This window comes from Paramormyrops kingsleyae, chromosome 6 (genome assembly GCF_048594095.1).
Source record: "Paramormyrops kingsleyae isolate MSU_618 chromosome 6, PKINGS_0.4, whole genome shotgun sequence".
Lineage (NCBI taxonomy): Eukaryota > Metazoa > Chordata > Actinopteri > Osteoglossiformes > Mormyridae > Paramormyrops > Paramormyrops kingsleyae.
This window is the reverse complement of record NC_132802.1, coordinates 34126626-34149953: the sequence shown is the minus strand read 5'-3', so window position 1 is coordinate 34149953 and position 23328 is coordinate 34126626. Positions and strand designations below refer to the sequence as shown.

The window sequence follows — 23328 nt, the reverse complement described above, 5'->3', positions numbered from 1 at the left end:
ATATAATCGTATATCTTCGTTGCAGTTCCCACCTCAGTCGGTAGGGGGACACAATACGCTTGCAAATACTAGGCCGTGTAACGGAATAAAAGTTCTTCGGATACATTCGCTTCGCTTGAGTGCTCGTCGGAAGCGTGTTTACAATGACAATGAAAATTAAATCACTTCTGTTTTGTGCCGTATTTGCATTTTACAGTGGACTGGCTAAAGGTAGGAGTAAACGTGCTATGTAGAAACGGTTTATGTGGTTTTTATTTTTATGCTGAAAACAAAATGTTTGTTTACGAACTTCCTCTCCATAGGCGTCCCTCCAGTTAATTTCGTCATTAAAACCCGGTGAAAAGTAATTAACTACAGAAATGTTAAGTTAAATATATTTTAGAAAACAAACATTAATCTAATTGGTAATTCGTCACGTATTGGGATCTGTAGTTATTTTAATTGAATTTACGTTTATTTCAGTAATTATTAAAACAACGCAAATTTTTACATTTAGCGAGGTTGTTTCTTGTGTTACTCCATGGCCTTACGACCCACATAATGCTCCCCGTTTCCCCCGTTTTTAGGACTTCCTCTAGAAAATATCTGTGAGGTATTTTGCTGTCACTTGTCTGTGAAAACTCGCTATATAGCCTTATAAAAACCAGTGCCTGTATTTAACGTTAGTGGCTGTAGACAGCATTGAGTATGTGTGCGATTGCATGTCGGATTAGTCATTTTTATAGGAAATGTGGCTTACTGAATTTTTTTATATTGACAAATTGCAAAGTAGTTTATCTTAATTGCAAAACACAGGCAGTTGAATTTAACTTCCATAATATGGACATTAAAACTTTGAGTGCAACAACCAAACGTGCTTGTATATAATTATTGTTAAATGATGTAAGGGTAATTTTATTATCATGGAATATTTACATTCAGTAGGCTACTGCTTTGTGTGCTTTGAGCTTCTCCAGTGAACTTTATCGGTTGAATTTAATTTTGTTGTTAAAAGATCCGCTCCATGCCATCGAGATGCGGCGAGGCTGATAGAAATTTAACGCAAATATCACAGAAAAGCTTTATTTATTGGTTTAGCTGATATTTTGTTGTATACGACAGCTGCCTTTACCGCTTTGTATAACTAGTCATGTACATGGGCCAAGTTACATTATTCCAGTGTGGTTTGAACTTCAGCCACTGAGCGACGAAATCAATCCTTCAGCCAATATTCCATGCCGGTAAATGCAAACAGTACACGCACACGGACTCTGTGGTGCTGGTGGGGGGGGGGCTGCCATTTCTTATTATCCGCTTTAAAATCTTGCCACTCAACTGTTTTGATCTTGGGGGAATGTTAGCATCTGGCTGGCGTTCAGAACGCATGGGGAATTTCCCTTATTTAATCTTTTCGGTAAGGTTATGTTATAGTTACAGGCAGGGCCGGCGCCTGAGAATCAAACGCCCCCTGCAAAAACTAGCAAACACCGCCTCCCCCCGATGAAGAAATGTGCTTGCATGTGACGTCACACTGTTTTTTAAGTAAATGTTTTATTTTCATTTTTCACTTTCATATCTATTTTGATATTTGAAGTCAGATTTTTTCAGTTGCTTCTTTTTTGTTTTAAGTGACAGCAAATGCTGCTCACAAAGGCTCTTGGGATCCGCACATTGTATTACAGCACAAAATTCAGAACTGAATCAAAATTACATTTAAACTGGAGATCCGACGGAACGAGAATCGGCAATATGTGACCGATCCGCCTGATACTTAGTTTTCGGCAGTCGGATAAGATAAATATTTCTTTTCAAATTGATTTGTACAATCAACCGCAGGACAGCTCTTTCCCATTTAGTATGGCAAACCAAATTGTCTTTTATTAGTATAAGGCTTACTCGTCATAACTTAATTCTTGCTAGTAAAAATATAATTCTTAGTGAGAATATGAATTCAAGATATTTACAATGCTAGTGACGCTGTTGCCAGTGTGAGAAAAAATTGTGGGGTATTTTAAGCATTCCTCCCTTGGAAAATATTCAAACAGAACTGTAAAATGCCTCAAAAACGCTTAAAATAAGATGTACAAGCAAGGTTAACAGTACGTATAGGTGTAGCCTAATTATAGATTTTCTGACATATATTATTTGTATTTACTAGTTAAAATTATTAAAGTATAAATATTGACTATATATATAATTATATTAAAATATTACATTAAAAAGAACTCTTGTATCAGAATCTGTATCAGCAGATGTGTATTGGAATTGGATAAAAAAAAAAATGTGGATTGGCCCATCCCTAATTTAAACCAAAAAATAAAACTTTGAAACACTTATTTTTAGTTTAAAAAACACAACAATGTATTCAAAGTACATGAAAGCTTGAACTTCGTTTTCAATTCTTACTTCAAATTAACAAAAGTATTGGCCTTGATTTTGCATCATACATTTACACATCTTAAAATTTGATGTTACTGTGAAAACCCTTAACAGCCCTTGTGTTCATGGAGATCAGTTTGAAAATGGTAAGAATAGTGTAACAATTACCCATGTTTCTATGTGTTCGTTTACGTACATAACAGTATTGATCTTCATTTGCTGGTGAACGTAGGCTTAGCTTTTGTTAGCATGCTAATTCTGTTGCATCTCATGGTCCCCATTCTCTTTATGGTTGTGGGGACTTTTGGCGATGGTAATGTTAATATTAATGTGAATACAAGTAATTTCATGGCTTTTTTGTGTCACACAAATTATGAGAGGTAAGCTGATGACTAAAATAAATTGTTTGATTTTAAAAAAGAAAAAATCCTAAAGGTGAGTCTTATCCTTTCATGTTACTAACAGTTAGGCAGAGGCAACATTGACTGGACACCAATACTGAACTTGACACTGCAGTGTGAAGAGTTTGACAGCATCACAGGTGTCAAAAAAGGAAAGTAAACAGAAACAACTCAGACAGTCCTTTGGGCTACATGAAAGTCGCACTAGTGATAAAGTATTTCCATAACAACATGAACATAGGCCGATATCTTTAATCCCTTCAAAGTTAAATTCTGAATGTCACTGCAACTTCCCAAAGACAAGCAGCTTAAAGGTTAAAAATAACATTTGACTGCTACACATAATTAATAATAAAACATAATGTGTTTAGCAGTACAAGTAATGGCTGGCATATTGTGGCTAATTCATTATCTCTTCAAATAAAATTCTACATGTCACTGCAACTTCCCAAATACAAAATTATGTCGCATATGACATACACAGCACTTGACTCGTTATGGTTAACTACTTCCCTATTTCAAAGTGTTTTTATTACATTATACACAGAATCAGATGTGGTTTCAGTTATGCTATGGTATGGCGGTATATTAAAAATTCATATTGTATGGGTAACTGGTATATCGGATGAACGGGTATACCACCCAGCGCTATTCTGAAGATTGCAAAATGTATGTTTGCACGGCAATATCACAAAACTGTCAATACAAAAATATACTATGAACAGTAAACACACCAACTGGTGGAACATTATATAACTGGAGTAGCATCCACCCCTGTTTCTGCAGCCAAAAGACTTCTCGACTTCTCCAATATGGCAGTTAAATCATTGCACTTGTAGTCATATAACAGCAGGTCTAGAATTTACTGTGTCATAGATTGCAACCCTCCCAGGGCACCCCCAGCAAATTCCAGGTTTGCCCTGGCTTCGCACTGGCCTTAGTTACATGTATTGTCTCAGAACACAGCAAGCCTAAATACACTGTAGTTACACCTACAGATTCTGAACTTGTGTTTAATAGTTTTGTTATAGTGCATGTATTATGTGCACTGAATAAAAGCTTAGGAAATTTTCAGATAGATGCCAGAAAGTCTTAAGTTATACAATAATGTATTTACAAATAATAATGTAGGCAGGCTGCTTTTAGGTACTGTCGGGAACCGGAACCCCACTTTCATTTGTACTGTTGACTGTGAGATTTTGCTACAAATCATCTGAAAAATGTAGTTTTTTAAGCTTTGAACCGGCAAGGGCTCCATTAGGTGTGAGGGTTATTAGATTATATTCAAATACAGGGTGTACATCTTATGTTACATCATATGTGGGGTCTGTGTGTATGTTTCTGCTCTGCATGTGCTCTTGATTCACATGCCTCCAGTGTGCCTACTGTAGTTAGTTTGTGTATCAGCTCATGTGTAACAATGTGTAGAAAGCCAGTTGCTGTTTCAGGACTTATTCACTGTGTAATTTCCAAAAATATGTCATACTTCCTGTGTGATGAGCTGCAGTGGATGTCCCGCATGGCAGATGTTAGGTTCTGTATTCATGTTCATTAGGTGTGTGTGCGGTTTCTGTGTCCTCATCTGTATCAGTGTTTACAGAGTGTGTTTGTGTGTCGTGGCAGCCTCTCGGAGCCCCCTGAATGATTACCAACGTTCTGAGGGCCGTGAACTTGTGTCCAAAGGACGGGATGCAGACCGTACCATGCCACTGTCTGGACTATCCCTGGAGGAGTGTGCCAAGCGCTGTTCTCAGTCCGCAGATTGCAGGTGTCTGCTCACGTAAACACACAGGCAAACATGCCTACACATGCATAATGCACAGTGATACCTGTACTCTGTACAGGGCATGCACTCACACAATAACCACACTGTTGCACAGATCCATTAGTTACTTTCATAATAGATTAGGGCTGGGTAGTATATCAATAAAATATCACATTGTGATTATGGACATTCATATCATATAGTCATCAAGTTGAATGAGTATTATGATATGGCCTAAATACTTGGTTGCTTGCATAATTGACAGTTATAAGGTATGAGTCTGTTGTTGGCATAATCTATCATTATGCCTGCCACACAATTTTAATTTGGCCATCATAATCAGAAAACCACTTGTCATGTTTTACTGTCTTCTACGTATGGATTTTAGAATATCATGATAAATATTGATGCTGTGAAAATCTCTGAAAATATCGTAATTTTCATTTTTAGGGTATGTTGTCCATATATATATATGACGTAGAGATCATTGTAGCACATAGCGTCGGTAATAGCAGTTACCCAGACTTGCATCATGTAATATCTTCCATTTTTTAGAGCATTTAATTATGAAACCCGTCCGTCCTATATGTGCAAACATCTCCCCTGGGTGAGGGACGAAAACACAGCTGAAGTCAAGAGGAACGTCAACTGCGATCTGTATGAGAAAAAAGGTAAATGCATGGAATCCTGTGAGGACAAGAGGCTGTGTGACAGTGATCCGATGTGAGGACCGCAAAGGTGGACACAGAAGGTCAATCTTCTGACAGACTAAATTCCATATATTGGACAAGGACAGATCAATATTTTATCATCATTGTCTACCATGTCTATTACCTGTTTAAATGCTCTAGAAATCTGATGTTTCATAAGCATACAGGCCAGGTATTTACTAGTCAGTCAGCAATTTGAAGAGCCTTTAAAACTTCAGTAAATGTTACATTAGTGTTTAGCAACCTGCATGACATTGCAAAGGTGGATGTTTTTCCTGACCTGACTGAATGGAGAATATTGGTATGACACGCAGACTATGTGCGAAACTGCATTGTGGGTGATGGGAAGACATACCGGGGAAAAGTGTCTAAGACCGAGAGCGGATATGAATGCCAGCAGTGGTGGTCCAAATTCCCACATGACCACAGGTGAGAGACTGCACTGTAAACAGTGAGAGGAGACGTGTGAGTAAAGCTGAGATGTAAACATGAATGCATGTGTAAGAGAACCATGATTAAATGTGAGATGTAAACATCAACACAGACAGCAGCACAGATTATGTGAGACAAACAGGAGCAGAAGAGACAGGTGAACAAGAGAAAGTAAAGAATTATGAATATTGCTATGATGTGGTGAAAGTCTTTGTAGGCCACTATGAAAATGTTCTCAGGATGTAGGGTTTGAGAGAGTGGTGACCCTTGGGAAGAAGCCAACACCAGGAGAATTGTTTTAGCTATTAGCACCTATTAGATCCACTTTTAAGATTAGTTTAGCTATTAGCACCAAAATTTCAATTGCTCGTACAGATTGCTTCTTTCTCAGTAACTGTCAGTAACACTTCTTATGAATGACATGTCTATGAATCTATGAGCACATTCATAACAGAATGCATTCATACAGCATTATAAACATGGCTGTAAATATTTTTAAGAAGGTATAGAACAATATAGTCATGTTTATTATGCATTTTATGAAGCTCTCATCTATAATGCACTATAGATACCTTTATAATGCAGTACAAAGCATCCTTAAATTCTTATACTGATCATTGTATTGCGTTATGAAGGTATTTATTGTGCATTACAGATGAGCTTCATTGGAGCTTAAGAAGTATTATAATCAACACTATGATCTAGGGCTGCATTATGAAGGTACCTATAATGCATTATGGAAGACAGCTGTACGTGAAATGTTACCAAACTGTTCTGAAAAGCCAACAGAATTCTCAGACTCTGTTAGTCAGGTATTGCTTTTGCACCCAGCTGTTAGACCTCAGCTCATCTTCTCAGTTTCGTTTTACTCTTCCATCTCTCCTCTGCACCAGGTGGACTCCTTCACCCACAAATGGTCTGGAGCTTAACTACTGCCGGAACCCAGATGGAGACCAAATTGGGCCTTGGTGCTACACCACAGATCCAGAGAGGCGATTTGAGACTTGCAGGATCCCCCACTGCGAGGATGGTAGACCTTCTTCATGAATGGGGGGGGGGGGGCTCTCTGACTGCTGGATTGGCGAATAGAGGAAATTAGACATAGGTCTTCTGAATTATGGTCTCTGACCTTGATTTTGAATGGTGTCTCAAAAAGTTTACAAATGGATGTCCAACTGAAAGTTCTGGTCCTGTAAGTTTAGAAACAAAAGGAAAAATCTTATTCTAGGTTGCTTAGCAGGTATTTTTCTCTCCAGTATGGCAGTAAGAAGACTGCTTATAATCAGCTTTACTGGAACTCTGATCTTTAAAAGATGTTTTATCAGCTGGGGGGAAAAATGCAAAATGCTTTAAATGTCCCATGAGAGTGTGCTGATGTCTGGCTCACAGTATATATAGGGCCTTTGTAGGTTTCCGTCTGCTCTTTGTATGTTTAACGTGTATGAAGTTTCTTCAGCTACGCATTACCTATATGGCCAGGATAGGAAAGTTATAGTTTGTTGTGTCTGCACCAGAGGTGTGTATTACTTGCAATGGAGAGGACTACAGGGGACAGATGGACCACACGAAGTCTGGCCTTGAATGCCAGCGTTGGGACCAGCAGCACCCCCACCAGCACATCTACCAGCCTGAGAAGTAGGTGCTTTCAGCTCTGCCTTTTACAGGGTCTGTGCCAAAAGTCGGTCTGAACTGTATTTCCCTGATACATATGAATGCCGTTTTTCGCACATGCAATAATATCTATCACCTATGTGTTTAAAGCACATATATACTATTTTTCATTGTCCTGTATTTTATTCTGTTTATTCACTCATTGCACTTTTTATACTTTTACACCTTTTATGCACTTATCTCTGCTATGTTATATACAGTGCTACCTTTCCCTCGCATGAGAGCTGCTAGTGAAATTTCACTGTAATGTGTTTTACACTGACAATGAAGTCTGTTATCCTTATTGTACCAACTTGTCCAAACAGCACTAACAACCTGCCTTTAAAACACCAACACATTCTTTACCATACCACCAACCAAATACTACATGTAATAAAAAAGAGTTAAAACATAAAAATTTGACAAGTTTACGGACTGGTAGTCACAAGATAAAGAATACAACATCTAACAAAGTTGGTTTTGAATTTGAAGAAAGCATCAATTGGAAGTTGATCATTGTAAAATTGAAATAAGTTTATCTTCAGTCATGTTCAGGATACGTTCTGAGAACTGTGTTGTTAGGCGATTTCATCATTGTGCAAACAGAGTGTAGTAGCACAAACCTAGATGGTATAGGCTACTACACACCTGGGTTTTATGGTATAGCTTAAATAGCTGTAAAAAGTACACCATCGTAAATATATAAACCAGTAACATAGTTATTTATCAAGTATTATGTACTGTATCTAATTGTATGCTATACTTGTAAATGACTGGCAGTGCAGTAGATTTGTTTTCCCCAGCATGACCACAAACACATGAGTAGTGCTACAACATTACAATGGTTACAATGTCATTAGGCGAAATGAATTATTCAGCTCTGTTATAATCGTATGGGACCACCATATATGTCAGGGTTATTCAAATCACGGTCCTCGAGGTCCGAACAATCCTGGTTTTCCAGCCTTCCTTTACCTGTGAGCCAGGTGTGAAGCTTCTGACCAATCAGAATCAGTAATTATTAAACTAACTACCTGGGAGAACTGAAAATAAGGCCTGGATTTGAAATCGTGATTTGGAACCCTGATATACGTGGTCCTCCATTAACCAAAATGTTGTTATGCGGCACATGACTGTATTTAGCTTTGGTTATGAAGCACTACCCCATTCAGAAGATTTAATGCCTGTGCATTAACCAGTTGACTTGTGCTGGCATATTGCTGGTTATGCATGTGGTGTTCAAGGGCACTCCATCCCACATGCAGGTATCCTGATAAGAGTTTGGATGACAATTACTGCCGCAACCCAGACGCCTCCCCGGTTCCCTGGTGCTACACCACAAACCCAGAGGTGGAGCGTGAAGCCTGCCAGATCAGCAAGTGCCGTGAGTGTCTCCCCATCAGGCCTCCAGCAGGGGGCAGTGGGATATCTGTGTGTGAATGTCACAGCTGGTCTGGAAGAGAGGGAGAGACTCCAAAGGCAGAGAAAACATGACCGATCCTATTATTATCCCCCAGGGTAGGGCATTTAACAAACAACACCAGGTCCATAAAAACATCACACACTACTAACAATCTTCACAAGTGCAGTGCAATTTTTTGTGCCTAAGCCACCAACCTACAATACACATAACTCACACAGGTGCGGTCATGCCACATCTCCTGGGGCAAACCATGGCAAAGTAACCAACGAAATCCCCAAACTGCCTCCACCCAACACATGGTATGCATACCTACCAAAAAAGAAAGAAAAGAAAAATACTTAACTACCCTAACTCCCTGACTTCACCAAAAACAGGTGCGAGTAAGGTAGACCGACAAAAGGCACCGACCATCTTCCAACAGTAATGGACAAATATAGAAACAAAACTTACAAATATGTACATGCTTTTTCCTTTGCTAAGTTATGGTCAAGTAGATGATGACTCCTGGTGACCATGTGGCGCTCCAGAAGTTCTCAGGTGTTTCTCTATATGCGTACTTGATCATACTTGTGTTCTCATGTAGCCATTTTACGTCGTCTTTCATTGCCGAAGACAGTTCCCATACTCCAGAATACAGAGGACAGTAAAAAATCCCCCGATTTCATTTTTGCTCCACTCCAAATATGAAGGATACATCAGTTGCATCCTTACCAAACGAGACCAGTCCCATAATTCATTGCACCCCAGGTTTGTTCCTGGAAGGCAAGTTAGCAAAACCGCTCTTGCCAAGACCACAAGTGTGATCTTCGCATTCTTGGTATTGAGGTCTTCTGCTAGACCTCCTTGCGTTCCATGATGTTCTTAAGTCTTTGTTAGCACCAAAGTTCAAAGTCTTTGAGACATCTGAGGGCATGGAGCCTGAGGGGGCTGGAGTGGACATGCCCATCACTGGGGCTAAGGTGGCCAGGATGGTTAAAGAGCTCCGTGGTGGCCGGGCCCCGGGGGTGGACGTGATTCGCCCGGAGTACCCAAAGGCTCTGGATGTTGTGCGGCTGTCATGGCTGACATGCCTTCTCATCAGTGCATGGAGGTCAGGGACAGTGCCGCTGGATTGGCAGACCGGCGTGGTGGTCCCCTTATTGAAGAAAGTTGGTGTGTTCCAACTACAGGGGGGTCACACTTCTCAGCCTTCCTGGGAAAGTCTATTCCGGGGTACTAGAGAGGAGGGTGAGATCGATAATTCAGGATTCAGAGGAACAATGTGGCTTTCAACCTGGCCGTCGAACACTGGACCAGCTTTATACCCTTTATAGGGTACTGGACGGGGCCTGGGAGTTTGCCTATCCAGTCTACTTGTGTTTTGTGGACTTTGTGGACTTTGTGGAGGAGGCCCTGGGGCCGACCCAGGACGCGCTGAAGGGATTATATCCCTCGGTTGGCCTGGGAACGCCTCAGCATCCCCCCTGAAGAGTTGGTAGAGGTGGCTGGGGAGAGGGAGGTCTGGGTATCTCTCCTGAAGTTTCTACCCCTGTGACAAGCAGAAGTTAATGGATGGATGGAAGTTAAAAGCTGTTTAGTTTGGCTTGACCCAATAGTCAGGAATTGTTGTCAGAATCTTGTTTTTTATTTTTCCCTCTCTTTATCTCCCATGTTCCTCTACTTTCATCTTTATCTGCCGCTCTGCCTCGTGCTGATCCCTTCAACTGTGCACACTCTAATGGCTCTTTAAAGAGAAGGTCCCCCAGAAACTGTCCGACTCTTGTCACACCACCATCTGCTTCCGTGGCCGTGGGGAGGATTACCGTGGAAAAGTCAACGAGACGACATCTGGCATCCCCTGCCAGCGCTGGGACTCCCAGTCACCACACCAGCACCCCTTTTACCCTCAGACCTACGAGTGCAAGTGAGCCAGAGCCTCTTATGCTGCATGTTTTTTATTAAGTTTATATGAACTACAGCTTTTATACTTTAATGGAGCAAATCTGGTTTTGTACATACAGTAGTTAAAGCAAATGAATTAGTAGGAGGAATGCATGAATAAATGCACAAACTCTTGGCTTCTTATCATACCCATCCTCCAACATTCCGGTACCGCACTATGGATGCACTGATGCCATTTTTTTCAGACCAAGTACAAGTACCGATGCTCACTTTCTGGTACTCGCAGATACCAATACCAGTCAGGGCTGTGCAATGTCTAAAAAAGAATAAGCAATATTTTAACTTAAAATATTGGGATAAATTATAATATTGAACCCACCCCCCACAGCAGCACTAAGTAGGGTAGTTAATGTTTTTTTAGCCGGAAAAAAAAAAACTACATACAGACAATGCGCTTTAAAGCCCTATAGCAGTGGTTCACAAACTTTTTATACCGCATCCCACCTCACTATTACAAAGAAAGCGCTACACTTTCTGTGTACCACCATTTCTACATTGTGTCTGATTGAGACTCGGCTTCTGACTTTATTTTCACTGCATGAGGTTTATTGTTTGACATTGTCTTACTCCATGCTAGTGTTTGCTGCACTTTTGGTTTTTGCAGAGTGCTGTCACTGGTGCAATTTCGGCAAGCTCTTGCTTATGTTTAGTTTTTAGACGTGTGATTAGATTACTTATGTTGTATGAACCTTTTGTACCTCCTATTGATAGTTTAGTTCTATGCTTTGGATTTCATTGTTAAATCTGAAGTATTTCCACACTGCTGACATTTTGTCCCATTTATTTTGCTCGTTAATGATATCGCTGGCACGTCATTATGTGCTATCTGTTATAGGCATTGTCTCTTTGTAGTACAAGTACAAGGACATGAACACGGTGACAGACCGGATACCAATACTAGAGTATCAGTTTTGGTGCATAACTAAAAAGCATAGATGTGTAAGTGGTGGGGGGGGGAGCTTAGAACATAAGAACTATACAAACGAGAGGAGGCCATTCGGCCCATCGAGCTCGCTTGGGGAAAACTTAACTAATAGCTCAGAGTTGTTAAAATCTTATCTAGCTCTGATTTAAAGGAACCCAAGGATTCAGCTTGCACTACGTTATCCGGAAGACTATTCCATGCTCTGACTACACGCTGTGTGAAGAAGTACTTCCTTAAGTCCAGTTTGAAATGTTCTCCCGCTAATTTCCACCTATGACCATGAGTTCTTGTATTTGAACTAATGCTGAAGTAACTATTTGGTTGAACAGCATCCAAACCTGTTAGAATATTATAGACCTGGATCATGTCCCCCCTCACTCTTTTGCTTGAAGCTGAACAGATTTAGCTCAACTAACCTTTCCTCGTATGACATTCCTCTAAGACCAGGAATCATTCTTGTGGCCCTACGCTGCAGCTTTTCTAAGGCCGCAATGTCCTTTTTAAGATATGGTGACCAAACCTGCACGCAATATTCTAGGTGAGGTCTCACCAAGGAATTGTATAATCTTAGCATTACCTCCCTTGACTTAAACTCCACACACCTGGAGATATACCCCAACATCGTATTGGCCTTTTTTATTGCTTCCCTGCACTGGCGAGAATGAGACATGGAAGCATCAACATACACACCAAGGTCTTTCTCATAATCAGCTACCTTTATTTCAGTAGGTCCCATAAAATACCTGTACTTTATATTTCTTCTCCCTACATGGAGTACCTTACATTTGTCTATGTAAAATTTCATCTGCCAGGTATCGGCCCACTCACTAATTAAATCAAGATCCCGCTGTAGCTGCTGAGCCACTAGTTCAGTATCTGCTACACCACCCACCTTGGTGTCATCTGCAAATTTCACCAGTTTACTGTATATATTGGTGTCTATATCATTTATGTAAATTAGGAACAATAGTGGTCCTAAAATTGAACCCTGCGGTACCCCACTATGAACGCAGGCCCACTGTGACATTGTGCTTCTTATAACTACTCGCTGCTTCCTATAGGAAGGGAGAAAGTGTAGCATGCTGTTCTGCACCCAGGCCTTATTTTCAGGATCTAATAAATCAGTATTCAGATTTCAGTCTCTGATTACTGTGACCTTTCACTGGGCTCTTTCTGTGGAAATTACCCTTCCTTTATAGACAGACAGGGGCTGGACATTGACCTGGACATCTGTTTATTTAGCACTTTCTATCCAACCAGCAGCTGGTCATCACTCTGAGCTGATCGGTCAAGGCGATCCTTGAATGAGAGACCCCACCTCCAACAGGTGATGGATAAAACTATAGATAAGTAGCAGGTAGTTTAGTTAGTTTAGTGGTTAGGGGGTGAAAATTGCGACCAGCTGGAGACTTGCTATGGCCCTGTCAAACAAAAGGGTTTAATTTACTTCAGTAAAATACCCTGCTGTTCAGATGTATAAAGTGTAAAAACTGCCATCTGAGTTGCATGTTGCAAAATCATCTACCAGGCAACAACTTCCCCACAAAAGGCCCAGTCTAAGACAGCTGGTCATATTAGTCATACGCTCTGTGTCAGACTAAGCAGGATGTTTTTTGAAATGGTGCGTAGGAAAAACCGCAGGCAAACCAATGTCTTGTTTTTAAAGTTTGTAGAATATACGAGAACCCCACCTAAATTTTCTGTATTAATGTTCTCCGACAACAGAGGAATATTTTTGTCATTTTGGCCACGGTCAGCATGGCATATGCCTACAAATACGCTTGTTTACCAAGGATAAAAAGGCAAATGATTACACAGGAAACTAAAGGTAACCTTTCCCACCTTTGTGGGTCACTGTATCCTTACAGATGTACTTGCTTTGTTGCAGCACAACTTTTCATAAACTCATGAATAAAGGACCTACTCAGTGACTGAAAGTTGCTGAACTGCTGTTAGTGTGGAAAAAGTGAAATTCCAAAATATAGTTATTTTAATTCTGAGAAATTGGGTGGAATTTATCATCACCCTGAGCCATGAGTGACATTACTAGATGAATTCCCTGTGCATTTCATATCTTGCATTGCCCTCTTGCTCCCTCAAGGGGCCTGGAGGAGAATTACTGCCGGAACCCAGATGGCTCCGAGGCTCCCTGGTGCTTCACGTCCTTGCCGGAGATGAGAACGGCACTCTGCCTGCAGATCAAACGCTGCGCAGATGACATTGAAGCTGAAGGTGAGCAGTTTGTCATAATATAGCACAGACTTTTTTTTTTTATTCTTTTTATTCTTTTGGTAACCAATTATACATCTGTGGTTTTACTCCTGATGTGCTGTAATTTCTTTGATTGACCTGTTAAAGAAACAGCACTATTTAATTCCGATTGGAATGAACACACATGTACTCTGTCCACTGAAGTAAAAGTGAAATGAGGGTACTCTCATTTCCAAAATTCGTTTAAGGGGTTTAGGCAAATGTCTGTGTATGTCCTGCTTTGGACCAGTGTGATTCTTTGGATGCAGTAAAAATCTGATGTGGAATTTCAGTCATGTGTAAAAATGTCCATGCTTGAAACTTTTCAGAACCCTGTTATGTAAGATGGATGGATGGATGCGTAGATGTTAATAGCAAATTTAGTATTTTCATGTAAATAACTTGTATAAATGGGTTACTACAGGATTTGTGAAGAGTAAAAGCAGTAGAAATATAGTACGACTATGATAAGTAGTTTACTAATTTAGTGCCAAGATCTTGGTCTTATGAACGTGATCTGGGCTGGTCTGATGTTCATCTCTCCCCTGTAACTACAGATTGCTACCATGAAAATGGTAAAAACTACAGAGGGGTGGTTCACAAAACCCGTAAGGGAATCATCTGCCAGAAATGGAGTGTCAACACACCACACAAAGCCAAGTAAGCCCTGACTGCACAGGGATACCTGTGGCTCTCTCTGCAGGAGAGCTGGGACGAGATCAAGCGGAACCTGTCAATTAACAAGGAGAGAGCTATGCCCTTGTCTCCAGCTTGGCCTGAAGAGGTTGAGCCCTCATGTCTGCTGCCATCTGGCTTTCCCCGTGCTTTGAAAGCTCAGGATAGAGTAACACACTAGTAATTTGAACGTGACTGGACTGTGATGTCACACAAAGCACATTTTTGACGTGTATCCAGCAGGTCGTTACACTAAATATCAGCAGAGGTTCTGCTGTTCTGCTTGTGGAAAGTATGTGCATGACTTCAGTGAACATTCAGCCATGTAAATGGGTAAACACTACACTAATGCTTCTCGATGGGGTTGTCTCCCTAGCAAATTAGAAAAAGTGATGTATTGGCCTGACATCAGAGCTGTCTTGCATTGCCAAGACCTTGTTAATAATTGGTTGGGCCTGCCAATGTGTCCTCAGGATAAACCCTACGACTCACCCCGATGCAAACCTGACTGACAACTACTGTCGCAACCCAGATGGGGACCAGCACGGACCTTGGTGCTACACAACGGACCCCAAGACGGAATTTGATTACTGCGCCATCAAACAGTGTGGTGAGGGCCAGTTATTCCATTCCTCCATAACTCTTTCACCCCCTCACACAACCAAATAGCCCCTTTACCCCCCCCCCCCCATCTCTCCATCTGACATACCGTAGCTTCGTTGGAGTCCAACCTTTCATGGCTCCGACTCGCAGTCAACCTTCTCCTTTGTTTTCCAGCACAATTGCTTCTATCTCCCTCTAGCCCCTTATCTGTTGTTCGCAAAACCTTACATTCCAACAACTTTGGACCCGCTGTTCAGTGATAGATGTTTTCTGTGTTTCACAGCTGGAGAGAAGGCTCACATCACCAGGCCAGCAGGTTAGTTAATTAATACAGAGACTTCTCTGTGGACAATGTAACCCTGGTCTTTCATCCCCGTTTCCACATAAACATAATCAAACACCATGAAGTCAACTATGCTACATGTTCTTATTGCATCACATAAATGGATATTTTGATGCTAGAATATTAATAAGCATCATTATCAGAGATAATGGTGTTTAAAATCTAAATATGGTTTGAATGTGGCTGATATTTGTTCCCTGTGTATGTATACAGAGAATGTGGAGTTCAGCGAGTGTGGAAAGAGGGATGACCGCATGGTCTCCAAGTTTCGCATAGTTGGAGGAAGCCCAGGCAACTCGCCCTGGACCGTCAGTCTCCGAGACAGGCCAGTCAGCAGGGGGCGCCACAGCTGCTCTCCCGGTCGCTATCTCAACAACGGGCAAACCCAGTCCTCCGGGGCTGTAGGGCACTGTTGCTGTCCTTGGGGTCCCAAAGATCTCAATTCTAAGAACGGCAGTCCTTTAGAACAGGACTTTTTGTAACCTCCGTGCTAATGTGACATCGCAATGACTTGTTCACGTAACTCCACACCAACTATTTTCCTTCCTCTCTCATGCAGGAAGGGAAGCCATTTCTGTGGAGGATCTCTGGTTAATTCCAAATGGGTGATCAGCACCAAACAGTGCTTTTCCTCCTGGTAATGAGTTTGTTATGAGGAGGGCAGAGTAAATGAACCCACAAACTTGAAATATTAACATAAAATGTAAAAATTAGGGCTGTCGATCAGTTTTAAAATAATCTAATTAATCGCACATTTTGCAATGAATTAATCGTGATTAAAAACTTTTTTTCTTCTTAAGACTAAAGCCTGTTATAATGCATATTTAAATGTAAAATGAATCGCCAAATTAATTTAGAAAATGATGTATATTTCAGATATAACAAGGTAGTAGGTCATAAATAACAACAGTACAGGAAAGTGCCTCTTGTAATCATTTATATGGTTTGTATGGTTGCTCCATAATGCACTGCGTGATAATGTTGTTAATTGCATGAATTACCTTTTATTTTAACTCGCTAATTATTTAAAATTAATCACAACGATTAATGCATTCATTTTGAAAGCCCTAGTAAAACTTAAACATAGTGTGCTGCCGCAGTGCCGTGGACTAGTGTTAAAGCAACAGCATGAGAAGAATGAAGTGACAGCAGTCAGTGTTTGCGTGTGATGCTGTCCAGCTACGTCGATCTGACGGGTTACACTGCCATGATGGGGACCCTCTTTCGAAATCCCAAAGAGACCGACCCAGACCGGCAGAACATCCCACTTATCAAGATAGTGTGTGGGCCATCCGAGTCGCACCTGGTCATGCTGCAGCTAGAGACGTAAGTGATGGCATGGGGGGGCTTAGCCCATAGCCTTGTCACTGCTCGGCTCCCTGCCGATGTCCCCTATCTCTACACGCCCCTCCGAATGTCATTCTATCCTATCTGCCATATTCCCTACCCGACTCTCCCTCTCCCAGCCCAGCCCAGTTCAACGAGCGCGTTTCCCAGATTTGCCTGCCCCCAGAGCGCTACATCGTGTCAGAGGGCTCCACCTGTGAAATTGCAGGTTGGGGTGAGACTAAAGGTCAGTACATCACTTCCTTGTTCACCACTAGGCTCCTGAGATTCCTGGATACACCATTATCTTTCAGTGGCACCCATCCTATCCTGCTTGTATTCTTCTGCCACCTCTCCCTGGCAGGAACGGGACATGACACAGTCCTCAAAGTGGCTAAGATGTCCGTTCTGAGCAACAAGGAGTGCAACAAGTACTTCAAAGGTCGTGTGAAGGATAATGAGATGTGCACCACCTCCTTCAATGGAGGGGCTGGGGCATGTGAGGTAAAGTGCTCTGCCTTCCAGCTTTTGTTCTAATAGAGACAAATACACAAATGGGTCGATAAATTCAGTCAAATGATGTGGGTCATTTTTAGATGCCACCATGATGCCTGTCCAATAACTTTTGCATATTTCTTCTTCTTGGGCTCTCTGTTAAAAAATTGACTGTGAGCAGATTATAGCCACAAATGTAAAAACATGAGAAATATCAACAGCGGCTGTTCTTTTAGTACAATTTCTCTTTATATCGAAGTGTACTCAAAATGCCTACTGCATCAGTGATCATGGTGTCTTGCAGAGGGATTATGGGGGACCACTGGCCTGTCAGAACAAAGATTGCTGGGTCCTTGAGGGCGTCATCATCCCTATGCGGCGCTGTGGCCACCCAGGGCAGCCAAACATCTTCATCCGTGTCTCCATATATGTCGACTGGATCAAGAAGGTCATGAAGATGGTCTAGACGCGTGGATGCCTTCGTGGTTGCAGCAGCCAGATCCAGAGCTGGACAGCATCTATCTCAGATCCATTCCCATTCTTAATGCTCTGCCCAAACACTGAGATGCACGTACAGAATTTAAACTGGACCTTAAACAGAATTTAACCTGTTATGTCCCTCTGTGATGATACTGGCATTTCTGATGGACCCGCTGACTGGCAAGCCATCCTGTGTGATCATGATTTTACCGCTGCCTGACTGTAGGATTGTTGGCCTGTACATGTTTGGAGTTGCGTGTGCATGTTTGTGTCTCTGTGAGAGTCTATTATCAAGTGTTATCAAGTCCCTCACTGACAGCTTTAGTTATGCAACATGTATCCATCCCTCAGAAGTTTGGAAGCTGTTTTTGGGAAAATCTCGAAGCTACAGCTTCTATGTTTAGATTTCATAACACATGTCAACGTCTAATATAACAAGATTTTAATTTTTATATTAATGGAGAACTACAAGAAAATCAGGTTTTAAGATTCCAACAAAAACAATAAAAGGTTGTCCTTTTATACGGCTGGATTGGTCAGTGTCAGTTGAAATGCGCAGTGTGACCTTGCTGGCTCCTCTTCTGTCATGGTGGCACTGCTCCTGTGCTTTTGGCTTTGCCTTGTATCTGTATTTATAATGGGAAAACCCGGAATGCTTGCTAATCCTACTGCATCTGGTAAGGGACAACATACATTTTTCAGCACCATTCTCTGTTCAAGCTAGTTTTAATAGTACTAATTAAAACTCCATAAAACAGTGAATAGTGGAATAGTTCTAGTCAGGCATTTTTACATGCTGCGATTAGTTTTTCCAAATGGCTCATACAGCGTGGTACCTAACCATCATTAGTTAGATTCCTGTTGTTTACAATTCTCATGCTTCTTATATTTTTTCTTTTATTTTCTTTTCATTTTTGCTTTGTACTCACATGATTGCAGTTTAATACTTTTGCACTGTTCCTCCAGTCATATCCTTTGATTTTTATTTCTCCTGGGGGGTATTCCACAAAACAGGTTTTTTTTTTTCATTAGTTAGATATATTGTCCAATAGTAATGTCATTCGCCTCTTCTCCTGTTGGACAGTTTCCATGTTTTGCTTAAGTTATCCCGCTAACTGGGAAATTTTACTCTATGGAATACCCCCCCTAGTAAATGGCCTTTTAAGTTACAAGCGTTGTTATTTTTAGCCAACAATACAAAATAATCCTGAGGTATTTTATTAGAACATCCATGGACCTGTGGAATGGAACTGTGGGGGAAAAGCAAGTCGGAGCAGGTCTTATTTTGGTCTGAGAGGTTTTTATCAGAGCAAAGTGGTTGTTAGGGTGAGCCATATTGCTGGCCCTTTAAGAAGTTCCACCCTATTCCGGGTTGGAGCGTGTTCCCTCACCCGAGCTCCACAAATGCATGAGAGGAGGCAGAGGCCGGGTGTGTCTCGGAATGTGGTGTCTGGAGCTCGGAATGCCTTTCATTCCCCCTCACCCAGTGTATTCGCAAGTATGACTGTTGCTGCTCAGATCATTCACCTTGGCGCAGCTCCCAGGACCCCTCGTTCAGCCCTAGTCCATGAGCACGTTAAATCTCACAGGAGCCCATGCTCTTCTCATGTACTTCACTGGTCCCTCCTGTGATCTGCAGATTCCCTCACCCCTCTGACGTGTACATCATCATTATGCCCCTTCAGGCTGCACCGAATTACCCATTCAGGCAAAACTTGTGTTTTATAGATTAGATGCACAAGCTAATATCTATGATGATCCATATCAGACTGAAGAGCAGTTTTGCCTTTTTCTTTGTCTAGCCAAGCCATGCTTTTGTTTCAGGTGTGACGTGGCTCCAGTTCAAAAAACACATTTCACTGTGCAGTCAAAGCAAGTTTAAAATATAAAAAAAAAGTATGGAAATGGACCTGTAGGTTTGAGTCAGGTGTGAACTTGAACTACCATGATTTCAAACTTGCTGAGCTTAGCCGCCTATGGCTTTCCAAGAGTTAACCCCCCCAACCTCCTACCCCCACACCGGCCACCCTCTGTTGCTGACCCTAAATCCCCCTCTGCTTGCCTTTTGACAGCTCCCCCCCAGCCTCTAAAAGGGATTTCTTTGTGCTGTATGCAAAGCGGTATGCAGTGCACATTCTGGGGAATTCAGCCTGCCTTGTAAACTCTATAGGAGGATTTCGGTAGCATGGCTCTGATGAGCTGGAATTCAGCTTAAACAAACCTCCAGGCTGGGTCTGATGAAGTCTCATGCGCACTCACCCTCCTAGCGAAACTGTAAAGCCGTATGTGCAAGTGCACACAGGTGCTCTTTACAGGCTGTAAGCCAGGCTGATAAAGTTCATCAATTAAACATTATCATCCTAAAATCTTACAAACTGCAAAGCTATGAAGGCTGACTTTTGATTTTCTTTTAGTCATAAAAGATGCAGAGTTTCTCCACCAGAGCCTTTTAACAGATTTTTTCTTTTGCTATGTTAATATTCTTGTGTCAAGTAGCAGCTCCCCAAGTAGCTGCACATGATCATTAAGGACCTGGTCTTAAGCAGGTGCAGTGATGTATGTTCCACAAGGGGGCAGTGTGTCTACATTATACTGGAAGGGCAGTGTATTTTCTGTAAGTACTTAACTGTAATTAAGCCACTGTGACTCTTGAAGAATCAATACTTACATGACTGAAATATTACATTTTGACGTTAACATCACCTTCTTAGCACATCGTTATTTTCCAAGAAAATTTATTTTTAATACTAAAGTTCCTGATGGTGATACAAATATTAGTTTAAATAAAATAAAAGTTAATTGCTTGCTTGATTAATAGAATCCTTTCCAAAAGTCACACAGATTTGATGTTTCCAACAGGTTTATATGTTTCTTTTAACAGTCTCAGAGTTGTGATTACCAAAAACAGGAACTGGCCCCAGGTTAAGAACAGTCCTCTAATTCCAGTATGTAACTGTCAATAAAAAATAGAACATGTTCCAAAAACTAGCAGAGCTCAATATGATGAGCCGGTTTAGCAAGCTTTCTTTCTGAAAAATCACTCCTGGATCTGTATAGCAGTTTTTCCTTAGTCTATTTCCCATAAGTCAAGAAAATCCTTTCATAAGCTGAAGCCTGTCATATATTTGTGAAAGTGGCATATAGTTACCAAAACCTAAAAAAATATGCTTCAGAATAAGCCCCCCCCCCCCCCCCCCCCCCCCAAAAAAAGAAATGTATCTTTCATAAAATAATGACAGCTCATTTATTGTTGCTTCCATGAGAGTGAAGGAATGGCAAGTTTTTCATTATTTTTTCATTAATTTTATTATAATTTACAAAACAATAATTTGTACTGTTTTTTTTTTATTTTGGGGGGGGTTTGACATCAGCTTGTGGTGCCAGTACACTGACTTTCAGTTTGGTATTATATTTTAATAATGATTTGAGATCTGATTGAAGAAGCCACAGTGTAACTCAGAGAGCATAAGCTTTGTCACATTCATATATGCACTATGATGACAAGACATCAAACACAATGTATTTATTTTATACTGGCAAAACACACTTTGAAAATTTTTAGAACTTTTCCAAGAACAATATCTTTACATTTCAAGCTAAATGCAAACTATTCTGTGTCTTTGAACTTTATCTAAAGTAAGATGATGTATTTCTTTGACTAGTTAGTACATTTACATACATTACCTTTCAGAAAGACTGACTAATCGAAGAGTTAAATGACTGGATACCCTGTTTTACTACGCATATTAATTCCCCAGAATTAGTGTTTTTTCCCTCTGTGTGTGTGTCTGTGTGTCCGGGAACTTGCGCATGCAAGTATGGAATTCTGTGAAGATAAAACTGCCTTTTTATGTGTCTCCACACAAAATTAAATTAACTGAAAAACACAGTTGTGCCCATGAGATACATGACATTTTTACAACTTGTGAGAAATCACTCTGAAGTGCAAAAACATTAGATTTCATTAGTTTCTGAAATTATGTGGTTTGGGGGTTAAGGATTTTTCATTTCAAGTAAAATGTAATGTCCCCAGAAATAGTTATGCATCTGTGTGTTTTTTTTAAATGTCATGACATGTAATTGATATATATTAAAATAACATGTTTCTTAATGTGAACAACATACAAAAAAGTATGTAATGCATTTCATATGGAAATACCCATAAAATATCATTTTGCATTGTTGTCTTGTACATTGATAATATATCATATTTTCTATTAATATTTGTTTTAATATTTTAAACTTTGGTATCTTGTTGTAGTACAGAAAACAGTAAATGAATGAATGAAAGTTGTGTTAGTAAACAAGGATGGGAATAATTATACACAACTAAACGCGAGAATACAGTTTTATAATGTTCCTTCAGTGTTCATTCTCATTGTGTGAGATGACAGGCTTGCGTTCCAAGTCTTTATCTGATTATAAACATGACAAACAATGCTAAAGCAGTGACCATATAATCATACTTTATCCAAGTCTGAATGGGATTTTCCTTCCTATGATTTTTCAACATTGATTACCCAAGGTTTATTCATTCGATCCTCTTAAAAAACTGTCACCCATAAGCAGTTTCACAGCTTGACGTAACAGTATTCCAGAAGTAGCAGTCAGGCAGTCCATCGTGACTTTGGAAAAACAAGAAGCAATGAGGTATCAGCTTTGGTAGTTTAAAAAACCTCATATCTGACTCATTTCTTTTAGTGATTAGTCATTTTCCAATATTTACCATTTTTCAAAAACCCACCATTACACATGAAGGAGGAATTCCTCCTGGAGCCTTTTAACTTGTGCTTGTTAAAAATTGATTCTTAAACAAAGAATGTTACTAGTATTATCACATTAGATAGGCATCATGGCTTATACTGGTCTGCAACATCTTAGAAACTTTCCTTGGCACACATGTATACATTTCAGGAGTATTTTATAACAGTACCACATAACACAATCAAATAACAATCACTTTGGGTTTGACTGAAACAAACCTAACATTTATATTTTGCACAGAACAATTAGAATCTCCAACTCTATATTACTTAATCAGATTCTACATTACTTAACCAATTTTAGAAGGCTAGCCTAATTATACTATGTTCTCACATAAGACACCCAATATTAAAGTGCTTTTCAGTAGCTTCTCAATACCTTGATTTTTATTCTTCTTTTTTCAAAACAAGTCCCTCCGTCTGTCAGACTTGCTACAGCATACTTCTGTTCTACTTATAAATACGTTATTTTGGTTTCTTTTTTTTCTGCACAAGATGAATGCATTGTTTATGATCATACATTCATACATGATGCAATATTTCATATATTATGCAACAGTCTTTAAAGCTTCCCTATTGAAAAAAATCAATAAAATTGTAAATGCATATTTCAGTAAATTTCAACCGGATGAAAATAAAAAGGTAAGAATTTAGGAGCCTGTGAATGATTTGGTGTTCTGTCCGTTAATGTTCCATATTCCTTATACAACATAAACACGTATATGATAATCCAGTCCAGTCTAGTCACAAGATTGGACTCGGTCGGTGTTTCCCAAACAAGTAGGCGG

General features: G+C 40.4%; 1 protein-coding gene across 1 annotated transcript; it reads left to right on the top strand.

Moving 5' to 3' along the window:
- The first annotated feature begins 48 nt into the window (after window positions 1-48).
- Window positions 49-18304, top strand: mst1 (macrophage stimulating 1). Its single transcript, XM_023821054.2, has 18 exons — window positions 49-210; window positions 4383-4527; window positions 5080-5195; window positions 5549-5663; window positions 6560-6696; window positions 7181-7301; window positions 8582-8700; window positions 10471-10642; window positions 13707-13837; window positions 14413-14515; window positions 15004-15140; window positions 15417-15449; window positions 15690-15801; window positions 16036-16113; window positions 16656-16802; window positions 16943-17049; window positions 17167-17306; window positions 17602-18304. The coding sequence occupies exons 1-18, from the start codon at window positions 144-146 to the stop codon at window positions 17761-17763; spliced, it is 2142 nt and encodes a 713-aa protein (XP_023676822.1). The 5' UTR covers window positions 49-143; the 3' UTR covers window positions 17764-18304.
- Window positions 18305-23328: the final 5024 nt, after the last annotated feature.

Bases quoted from the DNA above. Each gene is read 5' to 3' on its own strand.
- mst1 (XM_023821054.2), top strand. From the start codon at position 144: ATGACAATGAAAATTAAATCACTTCTGTTTTGTGCCGTATTTGCATTT. The intron at 15,802-16,035 runs GCCAGTCAGCAG...TCTCTCATGCAG, and splicing joins ACCGTCAGTCTCCGAGACAG to GAAGGGAAGCCATTTCTGTG. The intron at 17,307-17,601 runs GTAAAGTGCTCT...GGTGTCTTGCAG, and splicing joins GAGGGGCTGGGGCATGTGAG to AGGGATTATGGGGGACCACT.